The sequence below is a fragment of the Terrapene carolina genome, unplaced genomic scaffold (genome assembly GCF_002925995.2).
Source record: "Terrapene carolina triunguis isolate 2854851 unplaced genomic scaffold, T_m_triunguis-2.0 Scaffold42, whole genome shotgun sequence".
NCBI classification, from domain to species: domain Eukaryota; kingdom Metazoa; phylum Chordata; order Testudines; family Emydidae; genus Terrapene; species Terrapene triunguis.
In genome coordinates this window covers 3,497,863-3,512,302 of record NW_020664393.1, presented here as the reverse complement: position 1 = coordinate 3,512,302, position 14,440 = coordinate 3,497,863, and the positions used below count along the sequence as shown (strand labels likewise).

The 14,440-nt window shown below is 44.4% G+C and overlaps 1 protein-coding gene across 2 annotated transcripts in view; it reads right to left on the bottom strand.

Moving 5' to 3' along the window:
- TRAF3IP2 (TRAF3 interacting protein 2) overlaps nucleotides 1-14,440 on the bottom strand; it is a 53,219-nt gene that overhangs the window by 20,365 nt on the left and 18,414 nt on the right. The window contains exons 2-3 of one of the 2 annotated variants that reach the window (XM_024216038.1): nucleotides 8,492-8,754; nucleotides 7,966-8,119 (exon numbers count right to left, since the gene is read on the bottom strand). In XM_024216038.1, coding sequence (XP_024071806.1) covers nucleotides 7,966-8,119; nucleotides 8,492-8,746 — 409 coding nt within the window. In that variant the 5' untranslated portion in view covers nucleotides 8,747-8,754. Of the gene's footprint in view, nucleotides 1-7,965; nucleotides 8,755-14,440 lie in introns of both variants that reach the window. The other variant, XM_024216037.1, reaches the window with a different exon arrangement.

The window sequence follows — 14,440 nt, the reverse complement described above, 5'->3', positions numbered from 1 at the left end:
ACAAATTAGAGGATTGGGCCAAAAGAAATCTGCTTAGGTTCAACAAGGACAAGTGCAGAGTCCTGCACTTAGGACAGAAGAATCCCATGCACTGCTACAGACTAGGGACCAAGTGGCTAGGCTGCAGTTCTGCAGAAAAGGACCTAGGGGTTACAGTGGACGAGAAGCTGGAGATGAGTCAACAATGTGCCCTTGTTGCCAAGAAGGCTAACGGCATTTTGGGCTGTATAAGTAGGGGCATTGCCAGCAGATCGAGGGACATGATCACCCCCCTCTATTCGGCATTGGTGAGGCCTCATCTGGAGTACTGTGTCCAGTTTTGGGCCCCACACTACAAGAAGGATGTGGAAAAATTAGAAAGAGTCCAGCGGAGGGCAACAAAAATGATTAGGGGGCTGGAGCACATGATTTATGAGGAGAGGCTGAGGGAACTGGGATTATTTAGTCTGAAGAAGAGAAGAATGAGGGGGATTTGATAGCTGCTTTCAACTGCCTGCAAGGGGGTTCCAAAGAGGATGGATATAGACTCTTCTCAGTGGTAGCAGATGACAGAACAAGGAGTAATGGTCTCAAGTTGCAGTGTGGGAGGTTTAGGTTGGATATTAGGAAAAACGTTTTCACTAGGAGGGTGGTGAAGCACTGGAATGGGTTACCTAGAGAGGTGGTGGAATCTCCTTCCTTAGAGGTTTTTAAGGTCAGGCTTGACAAAGCCCTGGCGGATGATTTAGTTGAGGATTGGTCCTGCTTTGAGTAGGGAGTTGGACTAGATGACCTCCTGAGGTCCCTTCCAACCCTGATATTCTATGATTCTATGATTTGAAAACTAACAACTCACTGGTCAATAATATCATGGTGAAATGTGTAGCAATGTAATATGTGAACTTATGAACATAAGCTAAAATTATGACTGAGATGTGTTTATCAGACAAGTTTGGGGAGGAGGTAAACCTGTTTTTCAGAGACAAAGGACAAGCTAATGCCTCTAGCTAGATGTCATCATAGCTGATTGGCAATCACTGGTCAAGTGGCCATTCTCTGGCAGTGAAGCGGGGCAGGAACAGATCGACCCATATTTTAGCAAGCAATACTGTGGAACTTCTTTCACCACAAGAATCCATGTCTCCATCCTCACAGAAGGAAGGAAATTTATCTAGGGGTAACCCTCAGGAAAATGCATTTCGAAGGGTGACTGGACTATAAAAGTCAGAGACAAAAACACCCCAGAAATTCTCTTTCTTTCTCTCCCTATCTCCCTTTCACCTAAAATGACAAAGGAACCAGCATTTGGACTTCGGGAGGGGTTCTGATCTGAGAGTTTGGTCAGCCCTGTTGCTGGGACTATGTGATAAGGATTTTACCTTGAACTAAATCTGGTTTGTTACATTTTAGTTACTAGAAAGTGTTTTATCTTTATTTCTCTTGTAACCATTTCTGACTTGTACTTGTACTCACTTAAAATCTCTCTATTTGTAGTTAGATTTACTTGTTTTATTCTTTAAACACAGCATTGGATTAGTTTTGATTAAACTGAATTGTTTTGGTAACTCCAATTAAAGTAGCAAACTGTTGTATATTGACCCCTTACAGGGGCAACAGAACTTTAATATCTGCACTGTCCAGTAGAAGGCTGGACAGCACAGAACATATGTTTTGGGGAAATTTTGGGGCTGGCTGTGTGTTGGCGTCATCCTGCAGGTAGTAACCAAGGCTCCTGGAAGCCAGAGAATGGCTGGTGTGTTGTTGATAGGGCGCTGGGATCAGAGCTTCTGGGCGAGGGCGGTAGCTATACACAGAACTGAAGGCATGATCTGCATGCTGTTTGCCTGTTTGTGAGTGGCCCACTTGGGAGCTACAACAGCAAAGCATTGTGAGGCACCAAAGCTGCAGGGCAAATGGTGACAACTCCCCACTGGTCTGGATTGCACCCCGGAATGTGATAGTATCAAAGGGTAATACAACCAAAGATCCATTTTGAAAATCTCTGTGTCAATATAGCTTGATCCCTTGACCTCTGATATGGAAACAAATAGCTTAGGTGTCTCTCTTAACATCCTTCGTTACTTGCAGATAAAAGGTCAAAGCCCTTCAGATGTCTAGAGAATGCATCCATCTCTCTTCATCTGAGGTATGCAGTTTTTTTGGGGAAAAAACTGGTAAATGGATTACCTGACTTATATAAAAGTCAGAAACTAATTTAGGAATGAATCTAGGGTGGGGTCATAACAAGACCTTTTCTTTACAGAAGGTAGCATATGGTGAGTCTGACTATTCTGGCTGACATTATGGCTAGTAGAAATGACCCCTTCACAGACAGATGCATGTGGCTGGAGGCTTAAAAGGGGGATTGGTGAGTGATGATAAAATAAAATTGAGGTACGAACTTCACCAGTGGTGGAAAGGATCTGAGACTCCCCATCAGAAATCTAGTTGTAACAGGATGAGTAAATATTGTATGGTTATCCACCAGAAAGTACTGATCGCTGCTAAATGCACTCGCAGGGAACTGAGCATGAGACCCGAAGACTCAAGGGTAAGTAGATGCTCTAAGATAGCAGGGATACCAGCAGATTCTGGAGACAAGTTGCATTGGTGAGCCCAAGAAGAGAGAAACTTCTATTTTGCTAAGTAACGACATCTTGTAGAATCTTTTCTACCTTGGTTAAGCATGGATTGCACCCTTTTAGAACAAGTGATCTCTTTCTGATGCCCATCCAAGTACCAGGCCCTGAGATGCAGCAGTCCCAGATTGAGGCAGTGAACCTGCCCATGTGCTGTGTTAGAAGGTGGGGCAATGTGGGGATGTTCATGGGTGGGTGAACTGAGAGCTTCAGCAGATCTTGTGGTACCAATGGGATGGGAAGGAAGGCATATACCAGGTGATTCTTCCATAGCACCAGTAGGGTATCTCCCATTAAGTCCTTGCCCAGGGCTGCTCTGAATAGTACCAAGGAAGTTTCCTATTCTACTGCGAGGCAAAAAGGTCACAGGTTGGCATTTCCCATTGGGCAAGACGTCATTGAGAACTGAATTATGACTCTTCCATTTGTGATTTGCAGAAATATGTTTTCTCAGGCAGTCCGCTAGGGCAGTGGCTCTCAACCTTTCCAGAATACTGTACCCCTTTCAGGGGTCTAATTCGTCTTGTGTACCCCAAGTTTCACCCCACTTAAAAACTATTTGCTTACAAAATCAGACATAAAAATACAGAAGTGTCACAGCACACTATTACTGAAAAATTGCTGACAAGTATATTTGAGCCTGTTTTTCACTCATGAACCTTGTCTGAAGCCCGAACCCAGGCAGCAGGGCTGAAGCATGTAACTTAGCCTCACTGAGCTCCCTGTGGTGTGTTACCCCGGGCAATTACCCTGCTTGCCACTCCTTAATGCTGGCATTTGCGACACCCCCTAAACCCATCCCTCGACCCTCCTGCAACCTCCAGGTTCAGAAACACTGTCTAAATGAGTTGAGTACTCCCTGGAAGATCTCGGAGTACCCCAGGGGTACATGTACCCCTGGTTGAGAACCACTGCACTAGGGAGTTTTGCACCTCTGGTAAATATGCTGCTGATAGGGTTATGCCACGGCTGATGCACCAATTCCAGAGGGTGATTTGCCTCTATGCACGGAGGGAGAGATCTCATTCCTCCAGGCTTGTTTGTATAAAATATCATTGTCACTTTGACCTTCTTTGGACATTGGGATCGGATGACTGGGAGGAAGATGTCACAGGCTCGACAGACTATCTGGAGTTCTAGTAAATTGATATGCATTCTGGACTCCTCTAGAGGCCAGATGTCTTGTGCCATATGGTCACACATGTGAGCATCCCAGCCCAAGAGGGAGGCATCAGTAACAGTAGTTGCCTCCATCTGAACTATCTCTGGTTTTGTCCACTAGACAGGAGTGTCTAAAACTTTGGGTGGAAGTGTCACTTTGCCGTTTATGTTGTCCTTCTCTGGTGAGTATATGGAGAGAAGCCATGCTTGTAGGCAGCAAAGATGAAGCCTGGTGAACAGTGTCACATGTGTGGATGATACCAAGTGACCAAGGAGGAAAAGGCAAGTTCTGTCTGAAATCCTGGGTCTGATAGTGACCTGATGTATGAAATCGTGCATACCCTGAACCCTTTGAGAGATAGCTAAGCTCTTGGTGTAGTTGAGTCTAATGTCACCCCTATAAAGTTTATGAATCTTATGGGGGTCAATGTGGATTTTTTGTGATTGACACAGACACCCAGAGAAGGCAGAAGGCTGAGTATAATACTGGTTGCCACTGGATTTCCTCATAGAAACTGCCCATCAGAAGTCAGTGGTGGAGGCAAGGCAAGACTGTAAATTCCTCTCTTCTCATCCACTACTGAAAAAAGCTTTGTAAAGATCCTGGGAGCTGTAGCTAGACCAAAGGGGAGGACTCTGAATTGGTAATGCTCTGCATCGGAGAGGAGCCTGAGGAACCTCCTATGGGCTAGATGGATGTCTGTGTGAAAATATGCAGCCATGACCCAGGTGTCCTTTTCTAATGAGGGAATTATTGGTGCCAAGGATTTTGCGCAGAATTTTAGTTTTCAAATGAGCCCATTCAGACTGCTTCCAATTGAGAATCGGCCTCCATCCTCCATTCTTCTTGGGGATGAAGAAGTAAGGGGAATAGAATCCCTTCCCTTGATGTTGAGTTGGAACCTTTTCTATGGCTTCCTTGAAGAGAAGGGAGTTCTAGAATAGAATATCCTCATGAGAGTGGTCCCTGAACAGGAACTGGGAAAGGTGTTTGTATGTACGAGGTACCAGAAACTCGATTAGATAGCCACCACAAATAGTTTCTAATACCTATTTGTCTGTAGTTAGGGATCTCCAGTTTTTGGCAAATTGGGTAAGCTGGCCTCCGAATACCAGAGGAGGGGAATGAGTCCCATCAAAAGAAGCTCTTCGCTTGGCGGTTAGAGTGTGATGTGGCAGTGGATGTTGCAGAGGCTGGGTTCTTGGGGCTATAAACCTCCTATCTCTTGTGTGGTGGCTCCTGAGGACAGATCTTGGATGGTACTCTGCAGCTCTCTAGGGAAATCTGGGGATTGTAACCACAAGTATCTCCTCATAACAATTATCAGAGGGAGTAGCCTTTGGGTGCTGTTGTTTGGACTGCTCTATAGACAACTGCACCACCAAAGAGTTAAGTGGTAGATGAGAGGACAAAAACTCTCCCCCTTTGGGTGGAACAAGGCAATACTTCTTGGCCCTCTTAGGGGTATGAGCACAAGAAGCAGGAGTGTGCCAAACTTCTTTTACTGGGTCCATGATGGTCTTGTTGATGGGGAGGACAACTTGACTGGCTGCAGAATGTCTAGTAAACTGAGCTGAGGCTCCTGGACTTCCTCAAGCTGAATCTGTAGCTCTGGAACCACCCTGTGCATGAGCTTGTGGTATTGTTTAAAGTTGTCTGGAGGAGATGGAGTAACCCCCTTTCCAGTGAAGATGACAAGATTGCTACTGGAATTGTTGGATCTGGCTCATCTTTCCCTTTCGAATATTCTGACAGGACTGGTTGCAGGTGTCTGGGCAATGACAAATAGGACTCCTGCACCGATTCTTGGTATCTAGGGTAGGATTTTCGCTGTCTCCAATATTAACAGTAAGATGGATCAACTGGCAGAAGAGGACCCCATAGTATAAGGATACCCCAGAACCCCAGTCTTCTGGGACTCTTGTCTCGTGCTACCTCTGCCTGATGCAGCAGAGACTCCTGCGGGGCCTCAGAATCATCAGAAGAGGAAGCTGGATCCCTTATCTCCAGTGGAACCAACAGTACCGATGGTCGTGCCTCAAGGTGGGATGGGAGAACAACTCTGCCTCACCAGAATTATCTTCCTCTGGGGTCCTGGAATAGAGATGGTCCTGAAGGAAGGGGTGAATGCGGATAGGGAAGAGCAAAGATGTTCTCTGGGGAGATGTAAGTCTCTGATTGCCCATTGGTGGAGTCATTGGAACCGGAGTCTCCCTGGTTACTGTGGTGGTTGGCTCCCTCCATGGCCATGTTGCTACCGGTACTGCATCAGCTTTAAAAGAGGATGGGAGCACCAGGAACTCTTTATCCTGACCCTCCACCATCAGAGCAGATGTTGGAACTGTCAGATCTGTACCTTTGTGTACCTCCTTCTCCTGTCAAAAAGATTTACTCGGGCCTAAATCCTTAGCACCTACGTGCACTGGCTCTCCTGACTTTGTTGGGGTCGGGGAGGGATCTTTTCTCTTTGAGACAGTTTTATTGGAGTGCCATTTGTTCTCCTCTGAGCCCTTCTCCTTAGGCTTAACAGTCTTAGCCTCTGTTCCTGAGCTCATGCTCAGAGGGGTGCTGCCCTCTTGATAAGACTGATGTATAGTGGGGGGTTGCCCCTGGCTTGTATCTGATTGGGGCTTCATTGCCTTCTTTGTGAAAACATGCTTTTTGAGTCTCGGGTCCAGACCCTCACAAGTTCTGGGGGAAAAGAGCAGCAGATGCTGCACTTGGCAGAAATATGAGCCTCCCCCAGGCAGTAGAAGTAACACTGATGTTCGTTGCTCGCTGAAAAGGAGTGAGGGCAGGAATCACAGTCTTTGAACTTCAGGACCCAGGGTGTAACCCCAGACTTCTTGGGGGGAGAAGTCCCCCGGGGGGGGGGGGGGAAGGGGAAGGGAAGAAAGTGGGGAAAAACACAATCTAACTATACTATGTATACTATACTATACTATAAGAACTACTAAAACTACTAAAACTAACTATATAAGATATCTTACAGCAATGTTACAGTAAAAAAGGAACCGAGGACACCAAAACTTCCAACTGAAGTCACACGGTGACAAGACAGAGCTGGAGAAGTGTCAGCCTGCACCACCTTTTATAACCCCAGTTTGGAACATGAGGAATCTATGGCACATGTGTGGGCCAATGGACACTGCCTGCAAAAAATTCTGGATTTGTGCACGTGCGTATGCCATATGTGGAATACACATCGGGACCACCATTCAAAGAAGAAACATTACTTATCACAAACACAGTGGAATCACGTATCCATGGTTTCTGACATCAAGTGCATCATATAATGAATATGTAAAGTAACAGTCCTTGGGCGAATAGCTTTGCTGAGAGGATTTCTTTGACATCAAAAGCAGTTTTACTGTTCTTTCATGAATGGCAGATAGCAGGTGCTCAGGGCTAGATTACAGCCTGTGAACACAATACACTATATTGTTATTGTCTAGAAAATACATAATAGAATGCAGTAAGTGCAAAGCCTTATTGTGGGCTGTGATTGCCCAATAATCATTTGAAATTTAGAAAGCTGTCAGGAGGTGATTTATGCTGCACTGTGCATGTAACAGGAGGACCACAGTTGCCAGCTTCTTGGTCCTGACCAAATCCATTCCAACCATTTGATGTTTGTCCTTTGGATGTGATTGAAATATTGCTTTGATTTCTCTGTGGGGAACTTCCCCTAGTTCACATTTTAAAACAAACTGTACCCGTTCTGTTAGTGTACAGCTGCACACAATGTGTGTGTGTGGAGGAGGTAGGGAGGGACGGAGGGAAGAAGCAAGGGGATATTACGAATTTAGCTCTTCTCCAGAAAATTAAGTGATGCAAGGAGGAGAGAAATGACCAGAAAATAAAACAGCAGCAAGGAAGTTGGAACACAAAATGCATGACTGGGAAAGAATAACTTCTCTGCAGTAGCACCAGCTGTGTTCTGATGAGTGAACTTTGAGGCCTAGCACTGATTTGTTTGAATTGAAGGTTCTGCCTTAGCGAATTCACTGACATCATGCTAACATTTAGGAAGATAAAGGGGTTGGTAAAAGGTATTAGAAAACAATAGATGCATCCTGTGAAGGAAGTACAGTAGGAATACCAACTTATTAAAATATAGTTTGGAGCTAAGAGGGCGATACCATAGAAAAGCATATTAAATGCTGGTCAATTACATTAACTTACATGGATTTTGGTGGTGTGGATCAACTGGACAATGGTATCTGAGGTTCCAGTGAGCTTGTGGAGAAACATTACGGTGCAGCATTTGTTGGTATACAGGATACTGCTGAGGTTCAATTCTGAGAAACTCTCTGGATATTAATGGTCCTGGAAGGTCCTGGGGGTTAAACACAGATGTAAGTGGTAACGGAGGTTCTAACTGCCTGATGCCCATGACATCCCAAAGCTGAGAATCATATCCGGTGTCTACAGTTGGCAGGTCGAATGGTGCTCTGTTATTTGATGGCTGATGTGACTGTAAATTCTCTTGGCTTTTGTCATCAAGTGAATTCTGTGAAACATCAGAAAAACTTTTGTTTGATTTACTAGAGTCATGTCCAGTGTCAGGAGAATCAGTTGAAAGCTGAGATCTCAATAGCTTATTTGTTTTCTCCATAGCTAAAAGATGAGACTGAGGTAGGAGCATCCCAGACTCTGATTCAGTGGAAGCACAGGAAGGCACATCTTTTCCAGAATCCTGATATCTTACCCAAAGACTGCTGTCATAATCCTCCATCGCTTCGTTGTGTGGTTCAGGCTGATGATAGTTTGCAAGCTCTGAGGATTTACATAAATGTGACTGATCAGCCAAGGAATTTTGAGACATTTGAGTTGGATATGGTCCTAAAGGTACCAAATTCTCCATATTTTCAACAGAAGGTTTCAAAGCCTCTTCTAGTGAATGTTCTGGAAATGGGGACCAGAATGCAGATTCATCAACTTCAACTGGTATGCTTCGACTCATCACAGTGCCTGAAAAGGGAAGAACAAACAATATAAAACTATCAGGTCATGGTTAATTCCTGGAGTCACTATAAAGACAAACTTATATCTTCAATGTTATGATTCAAGACCACAAAGTGAAAGATCAACAATAAGAATACGTCACTGCTTGGTTGACTTTTGATGAAGAAACAAATGCATTGAGCAATAGCCTTGGACTAACCTGCAATGGAGGCCATTTTGAGTTTTTGTGAAGACTGTGGAAATATGAATCAACTTTCTTAATTTGGTGCCAGGATTTTCCAACAAACTGGAACACAAGAAAAATTATCCCCATTGAAACAGTGCAGTTTCATACAGTTAAAAATCCAGAAATAACGACTTTGTATCAGAGATTAACCAGGAATACTGATTAAAGTTCTGAGAATCACATTTCAGAAAACAGAGAAATTTAAGGGTGTTTCTGGTACTTTGTGTTCGTTCCTGCTGAGTCTGGAAGGACAGCCTGTCTTGTGTTATTTCCAGACAGAAAGTTTAGGGTATTCTGATCTGGGGATCTGGTTCAGCTTGTTCCAGAGATGGGACCAACTGCAGGTTTTGGATCCAGACCTGATAATGAGGCCCCACCTTGCTGCCCATGGTCTACACTCTCCTTCTCAGCCAAACTAAAGAACTTTGAGTCCTGAGCCAAAGTTAATGACGAAAGCCTGTCTCCAACTGCTGGCTCTTATTTCATCCAAAGCAGTTCATCCATTTGGTTATTACATTGATACTGTTAACTCAGGTTACTGGGAGTTTACAGATATTTTGAAAAGTTTGTTGTTCTTTAAGGTTCCCTTTTTCTCATGATGTAATAACCTAGATTGACCGGTACAGGTTATATGGAATTTCAGATGCCCTTCTAGAATTCAATAGGGATCCAAATTGTAAGTCATCATTTATGGTGTTGCCAGTAAAACTGTTCCAGCCAAATTACTCTCATAATGTTTTAATATAGCATTGTCATTACAGTAGCATTATAGTAGCAGCCGGGTCCAAAGCATGCATTAGAACTATACCAACTTTGGGAAATTAGAACTACATGCCCCATTACACAAAACATTCTTTCTATGCTCAACCTAAAGTTATCTGAAAAAAGTACTGATTCTTGGATAGCATGACCACTCTCAATTGGCCTCTAATATTTCAGAATGGCCTCAATAGGCTTTCTTTGAAATTATAATGTAAATAAGAAGTCAAATGAAGCTATGTAAGCCAACACCTTATAAAAGGCTGCAACAGCCAACAACCTAATAGATAATTGGCTGTTATGGGCAAATTCTATATACAGTTCTGGCACCCACAGGGCTTCCAATGGATAGGGTGAGGAAATAGGGTGATATGAACCACCTCCTTTACAGTTTTGCTTCTGTCCTATTGGAAGAAGCCAAAAAACAAACTAGGACAATCAATAAACAGGGGCGGCTCTATGTTTTTTGCCGCCCCAAGCACGGCAGTCAGGCGTTCCAGTTGCCGTGAGGGCGGGAGTCAGGCAGCCTTTGGCGGCATGCCTGCGGGAGGTCTGCCGGTCCCGCGGATTTGGCAGCGTTTCTGCGGGTGATCTGCCGGTCCCGCATCTTTGGCATATCTGCCGCCGAATTACCGCCGAAGCCGTGGGACCGGCGGACCTCCCGCAGGCATGCCGCTGAAGGCTGCCTGTCTCCCGCCCTCAAGGCGACTGGAACACCGCCCCCCAACGCCTTGCCACCCCAGGCACGCGCTTGCTGCGCTGGTGCCTGGAGCCACCCCTGTCAATAAAGATGAATGGGACAAGAACTCATAGCAAAGCAAATGGTAACATCTGCCAACAACAGAATTTGCTTTAAAGCCTTAATAATCATAAGCATACAATATTAAAGAGCTTCTAGTAAACCAAGAAGAAATTTACTTCAGTTACAATATGCAGTAACCAGGGCCGGCTCTAGGCACCAGCAAAACAAGCTGGTGCTTGGGACGGCACATTTTTAGGGGCGGCATGGCCGGCGCCAGAATGCCGCCCCTGCCGCCCCTAAAAATGTGCCCCGGCCGCCCTAGCTCACCTCCGCTGCTGCTGCCGCTCGCGCACCGCTGCTCGCCCTCCCTCCCAGGCTCTCAAACCTGGAAAGGAGGGGGAGATCCCGAGCGGCCGCGGCGCGCGAAACAGCTGATTCGCGCGCTGCTGCTCCCCCTTCCTCCCAGGCTTGAGAGCCTGGGAGGGATGGGGAGACTCTGAGTGGCCGCGGCGCGCGCGCCGCTTCTCCCCCTCCCTCTTAGGCTTGAGAGCCTGGGGGGAGGAGGCAGGGCTGGGGATTTGGGGAAGGGGCAGAGTTGAGGCGGGGCCGGGGGTGGGGTAAGAAAAAAAAGGGGGGAGGGGCGGCCAAAATTGTTTTTGCTTGGGGCGGCAAAAATCCTAGAGCCGGCCCTGTCAGTAACAAGTACCTTAAATAGAAATGTACTTCAGTTACAATATTTAGTAAAATGTACATAAAGAGTATGTTCCAATGAACAAAGAATTCAAAACAGTCAAGCAAGATCATTGAGAAATATCATGTTCTGTGTCTGACTGAGAAATGTCTCAACTCCATTCTGGTTTCAGTAGCTCTTTCTCCAAAAATGTGTACCTTTAATTTGAAGAAGTAAAAACATGCTCTTTATAGTTAATTCTTGGTCAAACTGGGAAAGAGCAATTGCCAATTCCAGTTCATCTGCTCTAAAATGTCCCCACAAGTCTTGTTCTTTTGCAGTAGCATAAAGGAAATAATACAATGTAAAAACCGAAATAAATCCAATTTGACTTTCCTCAGAGGAAAATCGTTGCTAAAGGGACGTACACGTAGCAAGAGTTCTGGCAGATTTCAGCTCTTTTAACTTTCACATCTTCAAACCCAGCCACTTCAGAGAGTATATATAGCTTATTAAGGCGGTAGGAGCTAATGTGATAAAAATCACCAAAATCTTCACAAGGCATAGCCACAAGGAAGACCCAAAAATGGAGATTTTAGGCCAGATCCTTGAGTGCTTTGTGGCCAGTGTGTAATACTACTGTATTACATAGGCCAAACCCTACTTGTACCCTCCATGTTGATCAGTTCTCTGTAACTATGATCCTGAAGCAGCATAGAGCCAGTGACGTGACACATATGTCACACAGCAAAACCACCTCTGGCACAGTGAGGTTTCAGGTTGTGGTTCTCTGAAAAGGAGATGTGGCCAGGCAAAATTATTCTCCACAACTCCTAGGCTGTACGTCTAGAGAAAGGGTTTCTCCAAAGTGTATCTTCAGGTTTTTCTACACAGGGTAATTTACCACCATAGTTACATAAATAGTTTATAATTATACCAGTATAACTATGCTGGTAAATTTCCCAATGTAGACAAGCCCTCAGAGCAGTTATTGGGAAGCACTAACACACAGCACATGTAGCTGCTTTGTCAGATACTCAGACACAGGCCAGAGAACAAAGTGCAGTGCTAACTAGACTCCTTTTTATTGCAGGCATCCATGCTTGAAATCCTGACAGTAAGCTCACCAACATCATTCAGTTTTCCTGTGGTTTGTATCCTTTTCCCCTAAGCCATAAACATATGATTGCCACTTTTAGCTGAGTCAGTGTCCTGTGACGGTAATAATGCATGTGACTCTAAAGGGAAAACCTTGAGTTCCCATAGTTGGCACAGGATTAAGATGGGGACTTGCTTTACTCTGTTCTTTGCAATAGTGATGACGTGATAGTTGCCTGGGAAGGTTGGTTATATCAGTGGCTCTCAACCTTTCCAGATTACTGTACCCCTTTCAGAAGTCTGATTTGTTTTGCGTGCCTCCAAGTTTCACCTCACTTAAAAACTACTTGCTTACAAAAATCAGACAAAAATACAAAAGTGTCACCGCACTCTATTACTGAAAAATTGCTTACTTTATTTTTACCATATAATTATAAAATAAATCAATTGCACTATAAATATTCTGCTTACATTTCAGTGTATAGTATATAGAGCAGTATAAACAAGTCATTATCTGTATGAAATTTTAGTTAGTACTGACTTTGCTAGTGCTTGTTATGTAGCCTGTTGTAAAACTAGGCAAATATCTAGATGAGTTGATGCACCCCCCTGGAAGATCTCTGCACACCCTCAGGGGTACGTGTATTCCTGGTTGAGAACCATGGGGTTATATCACTGCCCCCATCATTCTTGCACGGCGATCAGATGACTCTTCTGGGAATATGGGTTAAGGCCAGGTTTAACAAAGATATTCAGGCACCTAATGCTGCAGATAGGTGCCTAGTGATATTTACAAAAGTGCCTAAGCAGGCTAGGTGCCAACTCCCATTGAAAGAAATTGCTTGTGTGCATATTTAGGCATCTAAATACCTTTGTAAATCTGGCCACAAGGGTCCCCGGCCATGGCGTGCTTGCGTATACTTGCTTTGTGACTGGGGAATTAGTTGGGATGTGTATGATTTGTGGGCAACTTTGGACCAACCCCCAAGTGAAAAAACGACCAGTGTAAGGGCATACTTCGCACATGGGTAAAAGCCAGATTAAGGGGCCATAAGGGACATCTCTAGACTTTATTCACATTGCAAACTCTCCTCCCACCATTGAATAGCATCTGTTCTTTCATAAGACGTTCTCCTTGGTATCCATCTTGGATCATAAAGGGCAAATTCATCTGTGGTGTAAATGGGCATAACTCCATTGGCTTCGTAAGTCATACTAATTTAACACCATTATTACCTACAATTATCAAACATCTGAACATGGCAAATTACAGAAACAAATTCATCAAGGCTGAATCTGTCTGTTGTCTCTTTGATGGTCACTGAAGCAAGCATATCAAAACACCAGAAAACCACTCCAGTTGGAAATTCTGTCTTCAACAGCCATCAGCCTAACACCAACACTGATAACATTACTGGCCAAGTGAAGAAATGACCTATTGGTCATTGAATGATGCAACTGAGAGTCTTCTTGCTCCTAGATATATAGGCCATTTTCAGTGTGAGCATTCAAGGAGCAGGGGGTAATATAAAATCTCAAGGGAGTATTTGAAACACCTTAGTAATTTACTAAGTTACATCCAACCTAAATACCCCTTGCTGCATACTAAACCAGTTACCTCTTGTCTTATCGTCAGTGGACATGACAACACAAACGCTTTCTCCTTTCCTATGGTGTGTCTGTTTTTACACCACACTCATCACCATAGTGTCTGTGTGCTTAGAATCTTAATCCCTCAGGTTCTGTGGCTCTGGCTGGTGTATAGAGGTGCAGTTTTGGCTACCCCATGTCAGAGGGGGTGAATTAAACCCATTGTATGCAATGTTTGAGAAATCCATCTTCTCTGGCCCATTTATTGGGCACTGAGAATGCAGATTTTCTTTAGGGCTTGGTTTACATGCCACTGGGTATCATTATTTCTAACCCTAAGGATAGTTATGCACTGGCATAGGTTAGTTAGGGAGGTTGTGGAATCTCCATCATTGGAGATTTTTAAGAACAGGTTAGACATACACCTGTTAGGGAGGGTCTAGGTCAGGGGTAGGCAACCTTTCAGAAGTGGTGTGCCGAGTCTTCATTTATTCACTTTAATTTAAGGTTTTGCGTGCCGGTAATACATTTTAACGTTTTTTAGAAGGTCTCTCTCTATAAGGCCTGGTCTACACTAGGCTTTTATGTCGACTTTAGCGCCGTTATA